Source organism: Mandrillus leucophaeus, unplaced genomic scaffold (assembly GCF_000951045.1).
Source record: "Mandrillus leucophaeus isolate KB7577 unplaced genomic scaffold, Mleu.le_1.0 Scaffold414, whole genome shotgun sequence".
NCBI lineage: Eukaryota > Metazoa > Chordata > Mammalia > Primates > Cercopithecidae > Mandrillus > Mandrillus leucophaeus.
Genome location: NW_012104410.1, coordinates 1,031,954 through 1,053,652, shown reverse-complemented (window position 1 = coordinate 1,053,652; position 21,699 = coordinate 1,031,954). Strand labels below are relative to the sequence as shown.

The following is a 21,699-nucleotide window of genomic DNA, read 5'->3' as shown; positions in this document are numbered from 1 at the left end:
GCCTCAGCCTCCCAAACTGCTGGGATTAGAGGTGTGAGCCACCGTGCCCAGCCTCAAGCCCATGTGTTAAGACTCAAGATCTATTATGTACCACAAAACTACTTCTCTTTCTAGATTTAGAATTAAGCCCCAGGCCAACATGGTGAAACCCCATCTCTACTAAAAATACAAAAATTAGCTGGGCGTGGTGGCAGGTGCCTGTAATCCCAGCTACTTGGGAAGCTGAGGCAGGAGAATCGCTTGAAACCGGGAGACAGAGGCTGTAGTGAGCCGAGATCGCGCCATTGCACTTCAGCCTGGGTGACAGAGTGAGACTCCATCTCAAAATAATAATAATAATGATAATAATAATAAATAAAGTAGAATGAAGCCCCAGGGATTATTTCTTCTGGACTATGCTAGGCTTATCTATCAGCCTTCATCCATTTTGGTGTTAGTACTAGGCTCTGCTAAAGGGCATAACTCTTAGATGCCTGGGTATGGGAACCTCAGTCGCATCCAACTCCCTTGAAAGCCCCAAACCCTTTTGTCCTGAGAATGGGCTTCAGTCTCCCCTTAATTCCTGAGTCAGTTGTCTAAAAATTCTTATCTGAGGAAAGAACCTCCTCAAAGACTTTTAAAAATCCTATCCTTACCCAAACTGGAACACAAGGAACAATGAGTTAGATGCTTTAGGAAATCTAGTCCACCATCTGAGCCTCGGTGTATAACAGGGCCCTCCGCTACTTTAGTAAGAGGGGCCTCACTATTCCCTTGGTCCCAGACCCCTCCACCACCTCCCCCAACCATTGGGGTAACCGCCCGGCTCTGCTGCCTAGGATAACGCCCAGCCCTCCCCTTGCCCCCTGTGGCTGCCTCCCCTTTCCGTCTGTTGAGAGAGGAAGCCAGGGGGTGGTGGGTGCAACCCTGCAGGGCACTGATAAAGGGCCAGCCCTGCCCCCGCCCTCTGGGGCCACTGCGGTCAGACCAGCAGGCAAGCAGGCAAGGCAGCCAGCTCCCTCTGGGACCCATGGCCCTCCCCTGGTTCCACCTCTACACACCCCGCCCTTCTCGGGAAGCTGGTTGCATAACTCAGTGGGGTGTTTGGCAACATTGCTTGTGGCTTGACCTGCTGCTGCTGGTGGTGTACACACACGTTATGAGGGTGAGGGTAGGGGTGGGTTGACCAGGTGTGACAAGAAGTCAATCTTTTAGGGAGTTAGTTAGCAGTATACGTGGAGAATGATAAAATAGTAAAGATATGTGGCCGTGGTTTTCTCCATATCGTATTCCATCTCTGCTACCTTTGATGAAGTGGGAGAGTCTTGATAGGAAAACCTTAGACATCCCTGCTTTAACAAGTCATAGGCACTATCCAGCCCATTCAGGCTGGCTCCTAATGCTTTGCAATTTGTAAATCAAAGGAGACTTAAGGTAGAAGGGTGTTTGGTCTGGATTTCAGGAATCTGAGAGGAATGGGCTAAGGAACCATCCCTTCCTTTGAAGCCTGTAAAGGGTGTCCTGGAGGCAGGACACAGCCTGAGAACCACAGTGAAGTCCTCTTTTTCTGTAGGAGAGGAGTGAGGGTGAGATGGGAGAGACATCTCCACCTAGCCAGTCCCCTTAGTGAAGGAAGGCTGTCTCTTCACTTAGAACACCCTACTTGACTATGTCTGTCCCCTCAAATAAGTAGTAGATGACCTCAAACACTTCTATGAATCCCTATTGTTTATAGGATAAAGTATACTCTCCCTAGATTGACTCTCAAGACATTGTATAATTTAGCCCCTGTCAAATTTTCCAGGCTTATCTTCTCCTACTTCCCATCTCATACGCCAATCTAGTAAACCCAAAGTATTGCTCTGTATTTTATGCCTCCATGCCTTCACATCTTTGCTTGGAATACTCTTTTCCCCTTCTGTGCCTGGGAAATTCTTAGCTTTTCTCCACAGCCTAACTTAATTGTCATCTCCTCTGTAAAGCCCTCCTTGAATTTCACTTGGCAGAATTTATTTCCTCTTCTGCTCCATAGCACTGTATATACACCTTTATTTTTTTAATTCAATTTTTTTTTTTTTTTTTTTTTTAGCTAGAGTCTTGCTCTGTCACCCAGGTTGGAGTGCAGTGGCACGATCTCAGCTCACTGCAACCTCTGCCTCCTGGGTTCAAGCGATTCTCTTGTCTCAGCCTCCTGAGTAGCTGGAATTACAGGCACATGCTACCACACCTGGCTAATTTTTGTATTTTTAGTAGAGACGGGGTTTCACCATGTTGGTTAGACTGGTCTTGAACTCCTGACCTCAGGTGATCTGCCTGCCTCGGCCTCCCAAAGTGTTGGGATTATAGGCGTGAGCCACCGCATCTGGCCTATTTTATTTTATTATATACACCTTATTAATGTAATTCCCTGACTAGACTTGACTGAGGATACAGACTCTCTTGCTCATCTTTGTGTTCCTGGGATGTGAAACATAGTAGACACTCAATAAATATTTGTTGAATGAATGAATGATAAGCCTTGTGTTATCCATAATTGTCTATACAACACCAGTATCCTGAACTGATAATTCTTATTCAATAAATGTTTGTTGACCATCTGTAACCCGATATCATTATATAGTCAGCCACAAATGTGACTGTTACCATTCTTCATCCCCTCCAAGTGGCCCAAATAAGTATGCAAATGAGAGAATTATATCTGAGAGCCTACCTATGTGACCCAGATTCATGCCCAAGTCTCAAGAGATTCTGAACCCACATGTAACATGCAATGAAGTCATTGGATTGCCTCCTGTCCTACCTTGATCATGCATGTGCAGTCATGATCTACTGGAATAGGGATGGAATTCAAAGCATTTAACCATAGGTTTGGCATGGGCATTGGCCAATTCCAGCACAAGCAGGCAGCGCAGGAGACTCCTTATGGTACTAGCATTGCCTCTTTACTTCCATGGTTGTGTTGCTGGGTTGTTGGGGATCTTAGAGGAGAACTAGGCTACTGGTGGAGTCGTGGGGGACACTTAGAGGGCTCACAGCAGCTGCCCTTTATCAAGTAGGACAGAACGTTTTCATTATTTTAACAGTAAACGCAATTCCATCAGAGCATGCTTGTTGAATGCCAGTCCTGCCTCAGAGTGGCACCTATCTGCTTCCCCAGTCTTGAGATGTTTCTAATTTAACTTGAACACCGTAAGAAGAAAAAATGTAAGCTGCAGATGTCAGGATTGAAGCCAGACATATAGAGCTGAAAGCCATTACAAATCAGGAGGAAGAAAGGCTCTTTTCTCATAGTCTCTGAAGACAGATGGGTTTGACCTGGGGCTTTGGTTGTGTAGCTTGGAGGCAAAAAGATGAATAAGTGGGCTGGGTGAGGTGGCTCATGCCTGTAATCCTAGCACTTTGGGAGGCCAAGGTGGGAGGATTGCTTGAGCCCAAGAATTCAACACCAGCCAAGGCAATATAGTGAGACACCACTTCTACAAAAAAAAAAAAAAAAGAAAAAAAAATTAGCTGGGCACCGTGGCACTGACCTATAGAACCAACTACTTGGGAGGCTGAGGTGGGAGGATTGCTTAAGCCTGGGAGTTTGAGACTGTAGTGAAACATGTTCACACCACTGCACTCCAGCCTGGGAGACAGAGTGAGCTCCTTTCTGGGAAAAAAAAAAAAAAAGATAAGGGTACTTACTGGCCTAACAGAGTTGGGTGCCATGTGGCTGGGGTGCTTTGCCTGGGAGAAAGGAGGACAAAGGACATCTGGGGTCCCCTTTAAGGGAGGTGAATAATCTCCTTGCTGGGCGGCCCCCCACCTAACTCCCCTCACACACTGACAAAAACCTGGCCAAGAAAGAGGCCTTTGTCCTAGGACATCTGAGGCTGAGGGGGGAGGGGAGAAGGCTACAGGTGAAAGGACACATCAAAGCAGCCAGCTGCCCCTCCTCCTCCAAATAGTTCCCCTGCCCTTGTTCCCAGAGTCCAGGTTTTCCTTAAATGAAGGCTATGCCCTAAACGTCCACCTGCCTAGACAGCTGGTAAGCTAGACACCTGGTCCTTACCTTCAGCTGCCTTCCACCTTGATATGACTCAGTTTCCCCGTCCCTAGGAGAGCCATGGGGACACAAGGCGACGACAACCTGTATAAAGTTTAAAGGTCACGTTCGAGGGGACCATCAAGTTGGAATTCATCAAACGCATGGGAGAAACACAGACCTGGCTGGACTCCTGGACTGAAAACAGGGCTGTGAGAGGCTTGGAGCCATGTGTGCCCCCGCTGGCCAGGAGCAAGGTGGGGGCGGGGTGTGGGCAGAAACCACATCAGGCTCAAGTTTCCTCTCTTGGCCGAAAGGGGCAGGAGGAGAGGACAGCCACGGGGAAAGGGGAGGGTTGGAGGAAGGACTGAGAACTCAGGCCGAGGGTTTCAGACGCTGGTGCTCCTGCCTGGGGCTCCTGTGCTCAGCCCAGCCTGAGCCTCCATACTCAAGGCTCAGCAATGGCCCGGGGGCGGGGCGCGGTCCTCGCACATTCTCAAAGGTAGCCGGGATCCTCGTCCAGCAGTGTCAGCTCAGGCTCAGCCTCCCCAGAGACAAGACCGGGAGCCTCATCTCTCTCCTCACTCCGCTGGGACTCTGCCACAGGTGCCTGAAAGGCAGGGTGGGTGGGGAGGATTCCAGTGGTATCTGAGGGGCAGGCTGGGGGGGTGAAGGAGGTGAGGGGGGAAAATAACCAACTTTCGGTGTGTTCTTAGGAGACTTCAGACTTTTAGATCGCCCCTGGTTTAGGAATCTGATATATTTGGGAACTCCTCTAGGAGAAGACCTAAATGGTTTCTTGGGTGCTCTGGGATCCTTGGGGTGGAGGCTGTGAATGGGGACCAGAGAGTGGTCTCCCCAGGCAAGGCACCGCTGAGGGACTGGGGAGTAGCCAGGAGGAATCCTTCAACTGGTGGGCTACCCTGGGGGAACCAACAGACTACCCTTTCCCCATCTCCATTCCATTACTCTGCCCTGTCTAGGCAGCTGAGAAGGTTTGGGGAAAGCTGAGGAATTGGAAACACTGGATATCTGAACCTCTGAGAAGCGTTGCAAGGTGGGGCGGTTGGATGAGAGATCGCCTCTGGGTTCTTGCCTCCCTTGCTGTTTCTCTTCTCTGTGCCCAGGGGCAGTAGAGATCAGCTGGACCTGGAGGGAGAAGGAAGGCATCCCAACCCCAGCATAGTTGCTTCTAACTGGAACTCTTGGCTGCTTGGGAAATAGGGGCTTGGGAAGCAGTGGAAGAGAAGAGAGGAGGTATCAGAACTGCTGGGGCTGGGATCCCCTAGACATCGGTACCAAAGGACTGGAGTTTGGGGTCCAGGGATGAAGTGACAGGATAGCAGAAACTTGTCCCCCTCTCCTTTGTTTTCACACATTTGTTTGAGTCATGCGTGTCCCCAGGGCACTGAGCTCACTATACTCAAATCTCTCTCCCTCCTTTTTTCCCCCTTCATTCTGTCTCACCTCTGTGTGCGTCTCTCTCTTTGGGAGTTCTCCCTAATCTTTCTAATAAGTTGCTTACCTGCCAACCCATATCCCATGTTTTACTAATCCCTCCTCATCCTTTCACTGCACCTATTGACACATGGAGAGGTGAGGTGGTCAAATAAGCCTCCGAAAAGGGATCCTGAGGCAAGCCCCCTCTCATTGTTCCCCCTTGTTAAGGAAGTTAAGAGCCCTGGGGCAGCAGCCAAGGCCAAATGTATTCCTCTCTCCATTATCCCTCTCCAAATGGTCCTCAGTCTGTATTCCTAAGCATGAATCTCCAATATCATTCTGTGAGTACTTAGGGATTGTGATAAAAATCTTTCTGGGTAGGACCACCAGGATAAGAGTAAGGAGGATGGACTTTAGTCCCTGGTGACAACCCCATTTCTACCTAATCCACAATGTTGGGGAGTAAGAGAAGGAACAGACAACCCAGTGGGAGTAAGATGGTTGTGTGACCTCAAAATGAAAGCTGAACTAAAGTGGGAGCTTCGTATTGTAAAAGAAAGGGAACACAGGGAAGCCCACTTCACTTTCCCAGTATCTCCTCAGTTTCTGTACCCTCTATGGTGTTCTATTTGATCCATCTCCCTGATCTATCCCACTGCCTGCCAGCTCTGCTGTCCTCTGAAAGGTAGGCTCTGGAGACCCAGAGGGACCTATGCCTGGTGTATAGAACACCACCCATTCTTGAGTGTCTAGGGAAAAGCATCCTGTTCCACCTGCCACCTGGTACAAACTTGCTACTGCACCCAAAAGCTGGTTGGAATGGATCCAGAGGTTCTCCTCAACTCTCTCCCCTCCAAACTCCTGCCTCTCCTTGCTTCCCCCACTCTGTTTTTTTTTTTTTTTTTTGAGACAGAGTCTTACTCTGTTGCCCAGGCTGGAGTGTAGTGGCATGATCTCAGCTCATCGTAACTTCTACCTCCCAGGTTTAAGCAATTCTCGTGCTTCAGCCTCCTGAATAGCTAGGATTACAGGTGTGCACCACCAGACCTGGATAATTTTTGTATTTTTAGTAGAGATGGGATTTTGCCATGTTGGCCAGGCTAGTCTCAAATTCCTGACCTCAGGTGATCCACCCACCTTGGCCTCCCAAAATGCTAAGATTACAGGCATGAGCCACCACACCCGGCCACTGAGGCACGTTAAAATGCTGATTCCTGGGTCTATGAATTAAATTCAGTAGATTTGAAGTGGCTTTCAGGAATCTGTGTTTTTATATGTAGCCCAGGTGAATGTGGCACACAATGAAGTTTGTGACTCCCTGAGCTAGATGCAACCTATAGCCTTTCACAGCAATTGGTTTCTAGTCCTGTCTCCATTTAGGGAAGGGACTGAATGAGAAGCAATTTGCCCAAGGTCATGTATCCTTTTTTTTTTTTTTTTTTTGTTTCAGTGTTTCACTCTTGTTGGCCAGGCTGGAGTGCAATGGCATGATCTCGGCTCACCGCAACCTTGCCTCCCTGGTTCAAGCGATTCTCCTGCCTCAGCCTCCCAAGTAGCTGGGATTACAGGCATATACCACCATGCCCGGCTAATTTTGTATTTTTAGTAGAGACAGGGTTTATCCATGTTGGTCAGGCTGGTCTTGAACTCCCTACCTCAGGTAATCCTCCCACCTCCTCCCAAAGTACTGGGATTACAGGCGTGAGCCACTGCGCCTGGCAAGGTCATGTATCTCAAGTGCCAGAGAACCTAGGTCTCCTGCCTCCTAGGGCAGGACCTTTGTACTGCACCTTAGAGTCAGATCCAAGAAGATAAAAGGAGAGACAAATGCGGGGTGGGGTGGGGTGAGTGAAGAACTATGAAGCAAGAGTCATTGTCTCTGCCCCCTAAACCCCTTCTCCATTCACTTTGCCTTTGGGCAATTTCCGCCAGAACCTGGGTGGAGGAGGGTGGGGTTCCGGTGTTGAAATGGCATCCTGGACAGACATAAACACCCCACCCACTCTGCCCACTGGCAGAGTTGCCTACACAAACTCCCATCTCTGGGGATGGCAATAAAACAAGGGGATGGAGGCAAGAGCTAGGGGAGATACTCTTTTAAAAGCATCATTTGTAGTTCCTACTAATTTTGTCGTAAGTTGAAGAGAAGATTCCAAATTAAATTGCTGTGCTGGGCCATCCTTGTGGTAAGTGGTCTAAGGTCATGCAATTTGAGGTCGTACAATCCTATCATCTGTCCTTCTTTTTCTTTTCTTTTTTTTTGAGACAGAGTCTCGCTCTGTCGCCCAGGCTGGAGTGCAGTGGTGCGATCTCAGCTCACTGCAACCTCCACCTCCCGTGTTCCAGCAATTCTCCTTGTCTCAGCCTCCCAAGTAACTGGGATTACAGATGGCCACCAACATGCCTGACCAATATTTGTATTTTTAGGAGAGACAGGGTTTCACCATGTTGGCCAGGCTTGTCTCAAACTCCTGACCTCAGGTGATCCACCTGCCTCGGCCTCCCAAAGTGCTAGGATTAGAGGTGTGAGCCACCGCACCTGGCCTTTTTTTTTTTTTTTTTTTTTTTGAGACAGGGTCTTGCTCTGTCACCCAGGCTTGAGTGTGGTGGCACAATCATGGCTCACTGCAGCCTTGACCTTTCAGGTTCGAGTGATCCTCCCACCTCAGCCTTCTGAGTAGCTGGGACCACAGACGTGTGCCATATGCCTAGCTAATTTCTGCATTTTTAGTGGAGATGGGTTTTTACCATGTTTCTCAGGCTGATCTCAAACTCCTGGGCTCAAGCGATGCTCCCACCTTGGCATCCCAAAGTGCTTCCCCTCTCCCACGTTTCCTTCATCCTAGCCTGCTTCCCTGTACTAATATGGCAGGGTATGTCTGTGTGCGTGCACATACACACAATGTGTGACCGTAGAGATCAGGAAGACCTTGCCAAATCTACTTGGAGTCTCTTGCTGACGGCAGGGAAAACAGATGCAAGGAAGGTGGGTGTCAGGGAATAGGGAGGTAGCATGAGGAGAGGGACTGACAGAGAGAAGATAAGGACACGGGTGAGGGTTTGCTGAGAATTCTAAGCTATCCAAGCAGAAAGGGACCTCCAAGGTCAATTTGTCCAACTCCCTGGTTTTACAAATGAGGAAACAGAGGCCCAGAGAAGTGAGATGGCTTGCTCAACATCACACTGCTGCTTTGTGGCAGAGCTGCAACTAGAACCCAGGTCAAAAGAAAAGGGACTGGATGGCAGTGTGTATTCAAGGCTCTAGAGGGACATTGCCCAGAAGGAGAAAGAGAGACTGACACTCCACAGAAAGAACTGATGAATGTAGATTTCCAATAGAGGTTTGGAGTATGAAGATACAGGGGCAGGAGGGGAAGATGCCTAGAAGAAATTATAGTCAAGTGGAGTCAGGTTCTAGACCTCATCCTGCTATTATTTATCAGTTTCAGTCTCAGCTTCTGATGTACCTTTAGAATCTTTGTGAAAAACAGTCTTTTTTTTTTTTTTTTTTTGAGACAGAATCTAACTCTGTCACCCAGGCTGGAGTGCAATGGCGCGATCTCAGCTCACTGCAACCTCCGCCTCCTGGGTTCAAGTGATTCTCCTGCCTCAGCCTCCTAAGTAGCTGGGACTACAGACATGTACCACCCCATCACACCAAGCTAATTTTTGTATTTTTAGTAGAGACGGGGTTTCACTATGTTGGCCAGGCTGGTCTTGAACTCCTGACCTCAGGTGATCGCCTGCCTTGGCCTCCCAAAGTGCTGGGATGAGAGGCCTGAGCCACTACACCTGGTGAAAACCAATCTTATAAACTAAGCTTGCAACATCAAGCTTAGTTCTTAACAAGTGCTTACTAAGTCTTTACTAAGGTTGTTGTATTACCTCAGAAGAGGAAAGACTTCTGGTTGTATGGGTTAAGGTATGGCCCAAATGACCCTGTGAGGACACAGGACAGAGGTCCAGTGTCTCCAGAGCCCATTCCTTCTGTGCCTCTGCCGCCTGCAGCTGATAAACCTCTTATCTGGCCCAGGCAGGGAAGCCCAGGGCCAGGATAGGAGGAGAGGGCAGAGCTGCTATCAGCCACCAGGCCTGGGCCATATCTTCGAGAGGGGGAGGGGCTGTCTGCTTGGCTCTTTCCACAACATGCTCTTGGGGATCCTGAAGCATATACTGTCATCATCTTGGAAAGAAAAGGCTGAAAACTTAAAACTGAGGACAGAGGAGGAAAGCAGGGTGACCCCTGATGTTGCCCTAGAAAATGAAAAACAAAATACAGGAAAACAGAGAAACAGAAGATCTGACTCTGCCCTTAGCCAGGAAAACAGTTTGGGGGAGTGAAAAGTAGGGGAAAGAGTGGGCATTTTGCCTGGAAAAAAGGTAAAGACCTTCTGTGCTACCAAAGGAACTGACTGTGGCGATAGTTGGCGAGGTGGAGATCATACCACAGGAAAAGATTTTCCGTCTTAAGGGATTGGTTGATGAGTCCAGTATGAGTGAGGATGGGGAGGAGGCAGTCTCTCCTTCCCTCAGGGGAAGCTGGAGGGAGCCCCTCCAAGGAGGTAGTGCAAACTTGCTGATCCTAGCAGGTGTAGCTCTAACACCTCTTTTCCTTTGACACAGGTTTCCAGAGCCATCTGGGCTTTCCAGGAACCTGGACCAGACTCTGGCCCAGTAGGATGTCCCCGTGTCCTCCCCAGCAGAGCAGGAACAGGGTGATACAGCTGTCCACTTCAGAGCCAGGAGAGATGGAACTGACTTGGCAAGAGATCATGTCCATCACTGAGCTGCAGGTGAGTAAGGGCGGGATAGGGTGGGGAGAGCGTGTGTCAGAGAAGAGAGAAGCAGGGAGTTGACCTGGACTGAGGCAGAGGGCGGGAGCAAGCAGGGCTCAGGGCTGGTAATGCTTCAGGCACTGGGAAAGGAAGAACTGGGAAAGATCTGGATGGAAGACACTGAGGAACATTGAGGAGGAGGAGTGGAGGAGCAGTGGTGGGGAGGGAATGATCTGATAGGGAGTGTATGCTCTCTCAGCAGCCACTTGACTCACATCTCTCTCTATCCCACCTCCTGCTGTCCTTCCCTTGCTCACCTTCTTCTCTTCTGACATGCCTCTCTGATCCTGCCATCTTCTTCCGTCATTACCTCTGCCTGCCCTTGGCAACTGGGTCCGTTTACTCTAGGTAGCAGAGCAGTAGTTCAGGGGCCTCAGGAAGGGGAGTTGGACTATGCCAGGGTCCTCTCCTCCTGCTACTTGGACAAAGGGGTGTCTGTTGGCTTAACAATGATGCCTTTGTCCCCAGCTGGGCTGGAGCAGGGTGGCTCCCTGATGTGGGTTGGGGGCCTTGTTTCTAGCACGTTCTCTACTTCTCACTGCACCTGGGCAGGGACAGAGGGACTGAAGAGGAGACGGCAGAGTTTGTGCTGGCTCCCCAAGGTGCTTCTTAGCCCCCAGCCCACCCCCTTTTACTGCCCTGCTACCATGCCTAGCACCCTCAGGATCTGCCCTAGGCCCTCTTCCCACACAGCAGCTCCCTCTGCTGGGCATCCGGGGCATGGCCAGGATCTGAACTTGACCCTTTGACCCTAGATAACTGCAGCAGGAAAGGGTTCTGAGGGGTCATTTTGAATAACAAGGCTTTGACTTCCCGAAGGAAATAAAGGAACATGAGCCATTTCTTTTTTTTTTTTTTTTTTTTTTTTTTTGAGATGGAGTCTCGCTCTGGCGCCCAGGCTGGAGTACAGTGGCACGATCTTGGCTCACTGCGAGCTCTGCCTCCCAGGTCATTCTCCTGCCTCAGCCTCCCGAGTAGCTGGGACTACAGACACCTGCCACCACAACCGGCTATTTTTTTTGTATTTTTAGTAGAGACAGGGGGTTTCACTGTGTTAGCCAGGATGGGCTCGATCTGACCTCGTGATCTGCCTGCGTTAACCTCCCAAAATGCTGGGATTATAGGCCTGAGCCACCACGCCTGGACGAAGATGAGCCATTTCAACCCAGTAAGAGCTTTTCCAAGGAGAGTTCATAATTGTTCCAGTGTTAGGTAGACTTTTCTGCAGTCCAACCTCAGTGACTTTCATTCTTGCTAAAGCTGCGTTTTTCGTTTTTTCTTTTTTTGAGATGGAGTCTTGCTCTGTCGCCTAGGCTGGAGTATAGTGGCACCATCTTGGCTCACTTAAATCTCCACCTCCAGGGTTCAAGCAGTTCTCCTGCCTCAGCCTCCCAAGTAGCTGGGATTACAGGCGTTCACCACCATGCCCAGCTAATTTTTGTATTTTTAGCAGAGATGGGGTTTCACCATGTTGTCCAGGCTGGTCTCGAACTCCTGACCTCAGGTGATCTGCCACCTTGGCCTCCCATAGTGTTGGGATTACAGGCATGAGCCACCGCTCCCTGCCTTAAACTGCATTATTCTTGGAACAACTGTATCAGAACTTTGCAAGAAGCTTCCAATGATTATGGCAACTTTGTTTCCTTGTTACTATCTCACTGGGTCTTTCAGAAGAATCCAGCTTGATCCTGAGAGAGTGTTGGTTTTTCTTCCTTAGTCTGTCTCCAAATCTCTTCGTGTCTTTCCTTGCAGGGTCTAAATGCTCCAAGTGAGCCATCGTTTGAGCCCCAAGCCCCAGCCTCATACCTTGGACCTCCACCACACACAACTTACTGCCCCTGCTCAATCCACCCAGATGCTGGCTTCCCACTTCCTCCACCACCTTATGAGCTCCCAGCATCTACATCCCATGTCCCAGACGCCCCATACTCCTATGGCAACATGACCATACCAGTCTCCAAGCCACTGAGCCTCTCAGGCCTGCTCAGTGAGCCACTCCAAGACCCCTTAGCTCTCCTGGACATTGGGCTGCCAGTGGGGCCACCTAAGCCCCAAGAAGACCCAGAATCCGACTCAGGATTATCCCTCAACTATAGTGATGCTGAATCTCTTGAGCTGGAGGGGACAGAGGCTGGTCGGCGGCGCAGCGAGTATGTGGAGATGTACCCGGTGGAGTACCCCTACTCACTCATGCCCAACTCCTTGGCCCACTCCAACTATACCTTGCCAGCTGCTGAGACCCCCTTGGCCTTAGAGCCCACCTCAGGCCCTGTGCGGGCTAAGCCCACTGCACGGGGGGAGGCAGGGAGTCGGGATGAACGTCGGGCCTTGGCCATGAAGATTCCTTTTCCTACGGACAAGATCGTCAACTTGCCAGTAGATGATTTTAATGAGCTATTGGCGAGGTACCCGCTGACAGAGAGCCAGCTGGCGCTAGTCCGGGACATCCGACGACGGGGCAAAAACAAGGTGGCAGCCCAGAACTGCCGCAAGAGGAAGCTGGAAACCATCGTGCAGCTGGAGCGGGAGCTGGAGCGGCTGAGCAATGAACGGGAGCGGCTTCTCAGGGCCCGCGGGGAGGCAGACCGGACCCTGGAGGTCATGCGCCAACAGCTGACAGAGCTGTATCGTGACATTTTCCAGCACCTTCGGGATGAATCAGGCAACAGCTACTCTCCTGAAGAGTATGCGCTGCAACAGGCTGCCGATGGGACCATCTTCCTGGTGCCCCGGGGGACCAAGATGGAGGCCACAGACTGAGCTGGCCTAGAGGGGTGGAACTGGTGATGGGATTTCCTTCATTCCCTTCTGATAAAGGTACTCCCCAACCCTGAGACCCAGAAGGAGCTGAGTTCTCTAGACCAGAAGAGGATGACAATGGGAACGGGTGTTTGGAAGTTCCAAGGTGTGTTCAAAGAGGCTTGCCTTGACGAAGGGCTGGCATCTGTCTTCCCTGACTCAGCTTCTCAGGTCTTCAGCCTCCACCTCGTCTAAGCTTTGGTCTATAAAGTGCGCTACAGAAATAGCCTTTTACTGTGTCTTCCTTCTTGAGGGAGGGTGGTGAAGCTGAGATAACTATCTGTTTGAATCTTACCACGTTCATTTCATTCCCCCCAGAGCTCTGTATGAGAGGTACCATAAAATTTGGGCTTGAGGCTGGGCATGGTGGCTCACGCCTGTAATCCCAGCACTTTGGGAGGCCGAGGTGGGCAGATCACTCCTCGTGAGGTCAGGAGTTCAAGACCAGCCTGGCCAACATGGTGAAACCCCATCTCTACTAAAAATACAAAAACTACACCACTGCATGGTGGCGCACGCCTGTAATCCCAGCCACTCAGGAGGCTGAGGCAGGAGAATCAGTAGAATTCGGGAGGCAGAGGTTGCAGTGAGCTGAGATTGTGCCACTGAACTCCAGCCTGGGCGACAGAGCAAGACTCCATCTAAAACAAACAAACAAACAAACAATTGGGCTTGAGCAGTACGGGGATCTACCAACTTCACCTCCTTTTCAGAGTAAGGGGCCATGGATGATCTGAAGAACCCCACACTCCCTGGTGGTGCCCTATTTGTAGAGCTTGGAGAGCTGCCCAAACTGGCTAAACACCCTATGCAAAGGTTCCTGATGTTTACATCTCTTTTCTCTCAATCCTCCCAGCACAAAAAAGCCCAGAATGCCCATAGGCCTTTCTTTTTTTCTTCCCCTCCTGCTTGCCTCTCAGCCTGGGTCCTAATATGCCAGAGTTCTCTCAGAAGATTGAATGGGCTATTCTTGGCTGGAATTTATACATCAAAATTTCAGAAGATTTCACACCCAAGCTTTGGTAAAACTCGCTCCACAGTGGAGTAAAATATTCATTCCTGTGAAATGTTTTCTCTGGTTATGTTAGACAAACACTACCCAGATCTTTACTTTTTTGAGAGACAGTTTCACTCTTGTCGCCCAGGCTGGAGTGCAATGGCACGATCTCCGCTCACTGCAACCTCCGCCTCCCGGGTTCAAGCGATTCTCCTGCCTCAGCCTCCCGAGTAGCTGGAATTACAGGCATGTGCCACCATGCCCATCTAATTTTGTATTTTTAGTAGAGATGGGGGTTTCTGCATGTTGGTCAGGCTGGTCTCGAACTCCCGACCTCAGGTGATCTGCCCGCCTCAGCCTCCTAAAGTGCTGGGATTACAGGAGTGAGCCACTGCACCCAGCCAACACTACCCAATTCTTGTTTTGGGGCCCTCCTTTTCTAGAACCTTAAAGATCTTGTTTGTTTTCTTTGAGATGGAGTTATGCTCTTGTTGCCCATCCTGGAGTGCAATGGTGTGATCTCAGCTCATCACAACCTCTGCCTCCCGGGTTCAAGTGATTCTCCTGCCTCAGTCTCCCAAGTAGCTGGGATTACAGGCATCCACCACCACGCCCGGCTAATTTTGCATTTTTAGTAGAGACAGGGTTTCTCCATGTTGGTCAAGCTGGTTTTGAACTCCTGACCTCAGGTGTTCTGCCTGCCTCGGCCTCCCAAAGTGCTGAGATTACAGGTGTGAGCCACCGTGCCTGGGTTTTTTGTTTTTTTTGAGACAGAGTCTCACTCTGTCGCCCAGGTTAGAATGCAGTGCTGCGCTCTTGGCTCACTGCAAGCTCAATCTCCACCTTCTTTGCCTCAGCCTCCCGAGTAGCTGGGATTACAGGTGTCCGCTACCATGCCTGGCTATTGTTTGTATTTTTAGTAGAGATGGGGTTTCACCATGTTGGCCAGGCTAGTCTCGAACTCCTGACCTCAAATTATCCACCTGCCTTGGCCTCCCAAAGTGTTAGGATTACAGGCGTGAGCCACCATGCGTGGCCTAGATATTTTTTATTAGTCTATTTTGTTTCTTCTTGAAACAGAATATAATTGACTAAGTTTCAGATTCCTTAGCCATATCAGTTAAAGTCCAGTCAAACCTCCCTGATATGACACAATCTCCTTGCTTGGAGTTGTATGGTCTCCAATATTCCCAGTCCCTGAGTTACACAGCTTACTTCTTCAGAATATTTTACGTTTACTTTTTATTCAAATTTACTAGCTCCATTCCAACATTAAAACCTTACATCCAAGTTCTGATCTAGACACCACAGGCTGAGGTGGGAGGACTGCTTGAGCCCAGGAGCTTGAGACTAGCCTGGACAACACAGGGAGACCCTACAAAAAAAAAAATAATAATAAAAAATAAAAATTAGTGGGTGGGTACAGTGGCATATGCCTGTGGTCCCAGCTATGTTGGAAGCTGAGGTGAGAGGATTGCTTGAGCCTGAGAGTTCGAAGCTACAGTGAGCCATGATGATGCCACCGTACTCCAGCCTGGGCAACCGAGTGAGTGTCTCAAACCAAAATGGGCACCACAGATACTGAGACCTAAAAGCAGCACAGTGATTAGGGAGATATGGAACGTGGTCTCTAGCCTAAGTTTAGGGAATGAAAACAACTTGAAGCGCTTCCTATTTTTTTTTTTCTTTGAGATGGAGTCTCACTCTGTTGCCCAGGCTTGAGTGCAGTGGGCTGATCTCGGCCCACTGTAACCTCAACCTCCCAGGCTCAATCAGTCTTCCCGCCTCAGCCTTCTGAGTAGCTAGGACTAAAGGTACATGCCACCACGCCTGGCAAATATTTGTGTTTTTAGTAGGAAGGGGGTTTCGCCATGTTGGTCAGGCTGGTCTTGAACTCCTGGGCTTAAGCAATCTGCACACCTCAGCCTTCCAAAGTGCTATCACAGTCACGAGCCATCCAATGTTTCCACATTGTTTTTCTCTTGTTTTTTGTTTTGTTTTGTTTTTGAGACAGCGTCTTTCGCTCTGTTGCCCAGGCTGGAGTGCAGCAGCAGGATCTTGGCTGACTGCAACCTCCACCTCCCAGGTTCAAGCGATTCTCTTGCCTCAGCCTCCCAAATAGCTGGGATTACAGGCACCTGCCACCACGCCCAGCTAATTTTTGCATTTTTAGTAAAGATGGTTTTCACCATGTTGGCCAGGCTGGTTTCAAACTCCTGACCTCAAGTGACCCTCCTGCCTAGGCCTCCCCAAGTGCTGGGATTACAGGTGTGAGCCACTGCGCCTGGCAATGTTTCCACATTTTTTTTTTTTTGAGACGGAGTCTCGCTCTGTTGCCCAGGCTAGAGTGTAGTGGCATGATCTCGGCTCACTGCAACCTCTGCCTGCCAGGTTCAAGTGATTCTCCTGCAGTCTCCAGAGTAGCTGGGATTACAGGCGCGCGCCACCACGCCCTGCTAATCTTTGCATTTTTGGGGGGGTGGGGGGACAGTCTCACTCTGTCACCCAGACTAGAGGGCAGTAGCGCGATCTCGGCTCACTGCAACCTCCGACTCACCGGTTCAAGCAATTCTTCTGCCTCAGCCTCCTGAGTAGCTGGGACTACAGGCACGCGCCACCACACCTGGCTAATTTTTTTTGTATTTTTTAGTAGAGACGGGGTTTCACCATGTTGCCCAGGTTGGTTTTGAACTCCTGAGCTCAGGCAATCTGCCCGCCTTGGCCTCCCAAAGTGTTAGGATTACAGGCGTGAGCCACTGTGCCTGGCCAATTTTTGTATTTTTAGTAGAGATGGGGTTTCACTATGTTGGCCAGGCTGGTCTCAAACTCCTGACATCGTGATCCACCCGCCTCGGCCTCCCAAAGCGTTGGGATTACAGGCATGAGCCACTGCACCCAGCCATTTTGTCTCCCCATTTCAAGTTGCAAAGGGCAGGGGCTTGGGCTAGCTGTTCAGAAATTTAATTAGTTCACCTAAGAGATGTCAGGTACAGACAATCCCCGTGCTCTCATGAAAATCACTAGTAAGACCATCTCACACACACGCACACACACACGTTTGGTGTGCTGACCTAAACAAGGTGGAACATAAGTTTGAAAATAGAGCAGCCTGGGTTACATGGTCCAGTGGTTGCAGGAACTTGAGACAGGATTTTACCTTCAGCCTATTTCCTGATTTAGAAAATATGGAATTTACTTTTCACAATCCCATATAATGAAGTATGTAGCAAAGTACATGGAATGAAACAATGTTTCTCTTCAATAGGCATGCTTTTAGGAAACTACTATCCTCCAGTTGCCCTTTCCCTTCAAGGAAATCTGATTGTCCACAATAAAACCTCTAGTAAATGCCAAGTCACAAACTGAGACCCTGACATTACTTCCAAGTACTACAAGGCTGATGGAACTTGGTCCCACATACAGTTATTTCAAAACAGCATGGGTGTTAAGAGGCAAAAATTTCCCAATAATTCTACCTCCACTTTTGTTAGGTTCAAAACTGAGGCTGGATAAACTTTCCTTGAAAATATCAGAAAAATTTAAGTGGCCAGGCACAGTGGCTCACAGTTCTAATCTCAGTACTTTAGGAGACTGAGGTGGGCAGATCCCCTAAGGCCAGGAGTTCAAGACCAGCCTGGGCAACATGGTGAAACGCTGTCTCTATTAAAAATACAATTAGCTGGGCACCTCTAGTCCCACCTACATGGGAAGTCGAGTCAGAATTGCTTTAACCCAGGAGGCAGAGGTTGCAGTGAGCAAAGACTGTCACTGCACTCCAGTCTGGGTGACAGAGGGACACTTCATCTCAAACACACACACAGAAAAACCTAAGCATTTGCTAGAGGGTACAATTATTACTTCCAAGATAGCCCTTACATTTTTAGGCTCACTATCTTTGAGAGGCTAAGTCTTGCCTCCCATTCAGTTTACTTTTACTCCTGGCTTGATAATTCTACTTTAGTATGAGACAGCTGGCCAATAAACCCAACTTGTTTGCCAAAGATGAAATCCATTATGTCCTTCTGCAACAGATGGTGAGCATAAGTCCCAATAGAGACCTACTGAGCTCAGTGGCAGTGCTACAACTTGATTTTCCCTTGCCAGGGGAGCTAGAAAAAGGACATGCTCAATTGGATCAACAGTAAAGTTTACTTATTATAATGAGCCAAAAATTACTCCAGCAGTGAAAACTTAGAATCTATTTTCATTAAACCATAAAGCTGAATGGGATGAATCTAAATATAGCAATTCACATTGTAATCAACCATATCCTCTCTAACCTAAATTTCAACGTTATTAACCATAGATATCACAAAGGAGGACAAAACAAGCAGAAATAAGTCAAATACAGTTTATTTAAAAAAAAAACAAACAAAAAACCCCATTTACAAAATGGAATTTGAGCTGCAGAACAGCTCATGTCAACTGCATGGCAGTGATAACGAAGCACAGTGGCTCAGATAAAGGTCTTCACAAGGATGTTCCTGCAAAAGGCAAAAGAGGTTATAAAGTATTTATATAAACAGAAGTGAATGACTACACAATTATATCCATTGTCACTACTGGGAATACCTGGTTGTACCAGTAACTTTTTGCAATTGGATGAGATTACAAAATGTTTTGGTTTGAGGTACAGCTTGTCCTTCTCCCTTTTTACTTTTGGGAACGCAGGGCATTCTTTTGCTGACCACTAACTTGTAAAAAACTTACCTTTCTGCCACGAACTTGGACAGGTGAGTTTCTGTTTTTAAGAGCTGATAAGACTAGTAGCAGACTCCTCCCTAGAAAAGTAAACAGCCTTTAGAAGTAGCTCTCTTCTAAGACCAAGTCCCATCTCAAGCTAAACCCCCCATACCTCCCATGGATAGCCCACCCATCCCCCCACCATATGGGGAAGAGTCTATTACTTTGAGCCATTATTTTAAGGAAATGGGTCAAAGGAAGATAAATAAAAGGGCAAAAATTTATATTCACAGTACAAATAATGTGCTCACTTCCTTCAACTGGGAGCCACCAATAGGGTGTCAATTTAAAACAATTCATCTCCAGAAAAACCAAGTTCAGCTTAACTGGACTAGTTTTGGCTCAATATATTAAGAAAAATGTTTAACAGAAAACTGGACTTTAAGCCACTATATGGATGTAAGTAAAATCTGTTCTTACCTACCCGCATAGCAATAAAACCTTTCCTCCTGGTTCTGACTGCTAGTCCTAAGAGTCAGGTGTGCCTTACTCTTGTCTGCCTCCTTCCTTGCGATGATCACTGAAATTTCACTCCCTCCTAGCTTTCATGGAGCGTGCCGTGGCCTGCCCCTGGCTTATCTGTACTCCACATACCACAAGTGTCTACTCTCAGCTGTAGAGTGTCTGAGCTCGGAGCCATTCGCGCTATACTTGCTAGCAGTTCCTAGAAGCTGAACATCTCTCCTGGATCTTTAAAGGCATTGTCACGAATCCTGAGGTATCTGCAAACTCCCTCAATAGTTAAGGTTCCACCTGCTATTGCAAACTCAGCCAGTATCATGGACTATCACCCATGCTTTCCCACCCACCACCATCTCCCACCCACCTCCCACCACCCTCCTCCCCAAACTTCCAACACACCCATGGGATGGAATATACAGTACTATTGATAAACAAATCTCTATGCTACTAGGTACAATAGCACTGAAATTGAGAGCACCAAAGGTAAGGCTCAAAAGAATCTATGTACAAATAACACATTATTGGATATTAACTGTTAAAGGTTTAGAAATCATTTTCTATACAATTAACATTTTAGGTAGGTTGTGTGACCTTGTGCCATAAAGGGAAACTGCAGTTAACATGAAATTACATAGAAAATTTTAGTTTCTATTGGTATGGTTTTCATCTCCAAATTAGTATAGTTAACTGATAAAACCTCTGAAGGCCCACCCAACCAGAACCCAGTCAAACTGCAGTTTTCCTTTAATGTAAGCCTATCTTTATGTTCATTAAAATACTTTCTGATATTGCTTATTTTTAAAAGGCCTCCCAAACACTTCAAATCTGTGGATTTATGGAGCGGCATTAGCCAGCAGCTAGTTTCTATTCCCTGGCAGAGCTTTGAACTTGAATTGTGATAGAAGCATTCAACATCATCAAGGGGAGTGGGTAGGGAAAGTCCAAATCTCTGCCAGTCCCAAATCCATACAGTTGTCATTTCATTCAAGAGAATTAAATCGTTTATTGATTACACATGATAATGGATGATACACAAGCTTCATTCCCATCTATAATTTTATCTGGTACCATTATTCAATTTAGATATATTGCATAGGATGTGCCAACAATCACTTTTATAACCAATAATTCCATGATTTTGCTTGGGTAATCCCTTTTAACGGTGAACTTCAGGTCACAACAGTAACTATCAGTTCAACTACACCAAGGTTTCCGAAGACAACGGCTTCTCCACCCAAGCAGGTTGTATATAAATTCCAAATAGAACCTGGCATCACCCTGAAGGAATTCTAACTTCACACTGTTGGGGAAGTTTACCAAGATGGCTTCAGAGTAGACTAACTTTACACAGCACATTAAAAAAAAGACATTTATTCAGCGTCACGATCAGACTATTACATTTAGCAATCAACAGCATGGGTGCAAAAAAAAAAAAAAAAAAATCTACATTAAAACCCTTTGTTGGAATGCTTTACACTTTCCACAGAACAGAAACTAAAATAACCTGTTATACAATTAGTCACAAATACAGTCCTCGAGTTTTTTGCCCATACACATGAGTATTTGTCTAAAACATGTCTTCTTTGTAGCAGCTAGGCCCTGCCACCACTGTGCTTGGCTGAGTTCACAAATCTGTTGTAACCTGTAGCTTCCCTGTCACTTCTCTGGCTCTCCTCTCCTGCTAAGCTTTGTTTCCTGTTGAACAATATGGAATAAAGTTGTTAATCTAAACATATTAAGACTCAAGGCTACAATCCAATATCAAGTTTGCTTCCCACAAATTTTGCTGATCTGAATATTAACTTTATATCCACAATTACTGCAATTATAATGTTAACTATGTTGCACTGCTCAGCTACATTAGGGTTATTGGGTTCATCAGCAATTTAAAAAATTATGTCCACACACAAAAAGGTGCTTACTTACCTAATTAAAATCTTCTGCCACTGCCATAGCTACTGCTGCTGCTGGAACCGCCATAGCCACCTGAAGAGTACAATTTTTCTTTTAAAGTTTCAAAGTGCCAACAGTAACACAATGTTTTCATAGTTGAGATAATAAAAGTTAAATTCAAGTGTCTGGCCATTTAAAAATGGCCCCTACTCCAAAGGAGGTGGTAAAGCAGTCCCATGACTTTTTAAATTTGTGATCAAATTATCACTTTCTGAAGGTTCTAAACTGTAAACGTTTTGCTGCCTAGACATAGCAGTTAAAGGGCTTTCTTCCCAGCAGTAGCTACAGATACAACTCTTTTGACATGATCCCAAATTACAGAGATACCATACCTTGGTTTCGTGGTTTTGCAAAGTATTGACCTCCACCGCCATAGGGGCCAGAGCTTCTGCCTCCAAAATTTCCTCCCTTCATGGGTCCAAAATTTGAAGACTGATTGTTGTAATTGCCAAAATCATTGTAGC

At 47.7% G+C, this 21,699-nt stretch overlaps 2 protein-coding genes across 4 annotated transcripts in view; one reads left to right on the top strand and one right to left on the bottom strand.

Moving 5' to 3' along the window:
- Positions 1 to 4,291: 4,291 nt before the first annotated feature.
- Positions 4,292 to 13,308, top strand: NFE2 (nuclear factor, erythroid 2). 3 transcript variants are annotated; one of them, XM_011992621.1, is made up of 4 exons: positions 4,376 to 4,612; positions 5,134 to 5,263; positions 10,070 to 10,239; positions 12,034 to 13,308. In XM_011992621.1, exons 3-4 carry the CDS (start codon positions 10,126 to 10,128, stop codon positions 13,039 to 13,041), a joined length of 1,122 nt encoding a protein of 373 aa, XP_011848011.1. In that variant the 5' UTR covers positions 4,376 to 4,612; positions 5,134 to 5,263; positions 10,070 to 10,125; the 3' UTR covers positions 13,042 to 13,308. The 3 variants fall into 3 exon arrangements, with proteins under 3 accessions (XP_011848008.1, XP_011848011.1, XP_011848009.1); XM_011992618.1 differs by lacking the exon at positions 5,134 to 5,263 and having other exon boundaries at positions 4,292 to 4,612; XM_011992619.1 differs by lacking the exons at positions 4,376 to 4,612; positions 5,134 to 5,263 and adding an exon at positions 9,372 to 9,826.
- Positions 13,309 to 20,257: 6,949 nt separating this feature from the next.
- The window catches only part of HNRNPA1 (heterogeneous nuclear ribonucleoprotein A1), a 12,098-nt gene continuing 10,656 nt past the window's right edge, over positions 20,258 to 21,699 (bottom strand). The window contains exons 11-13 of the mRNA XM_011992617.1: positions 21,568 to 21,667; positions 21,205 to 21,268; positions 20,258 to 20,977 (exon numbers count right to left, since the gene is read on the bottom strand). Coding sequence (XP_011848007.1) covers positions 21,213 to 21,268; positions 21,568 to 21,667 — 156 coding nt within the window. The 3' untranslated portion in view covers positions 20,258 to 20,977; positions 21,205 to 21,212. The remainder of the gene's footprint in view (positions 20,978 to 21,204; positions 21,269 to 21,567; positions 21,668 to 21,699) is intronic.

Coding starts and splice junctions, on each gene's coding strand:
- NFE2 (XM_011992618.1), top strand. CDS start 10,126: ATGTCCCCGTGTCCTCCCCAGCAGAGCAGGAACAGGGTGATACAGCTG. Junction 10,240..12,033: donor TGTCCATCACTGAGCTGCAG/GTGAGTAAGGGC, acceptor CTTTCCTTGCAG/GGTCTAAATGCTCCAAGTGA.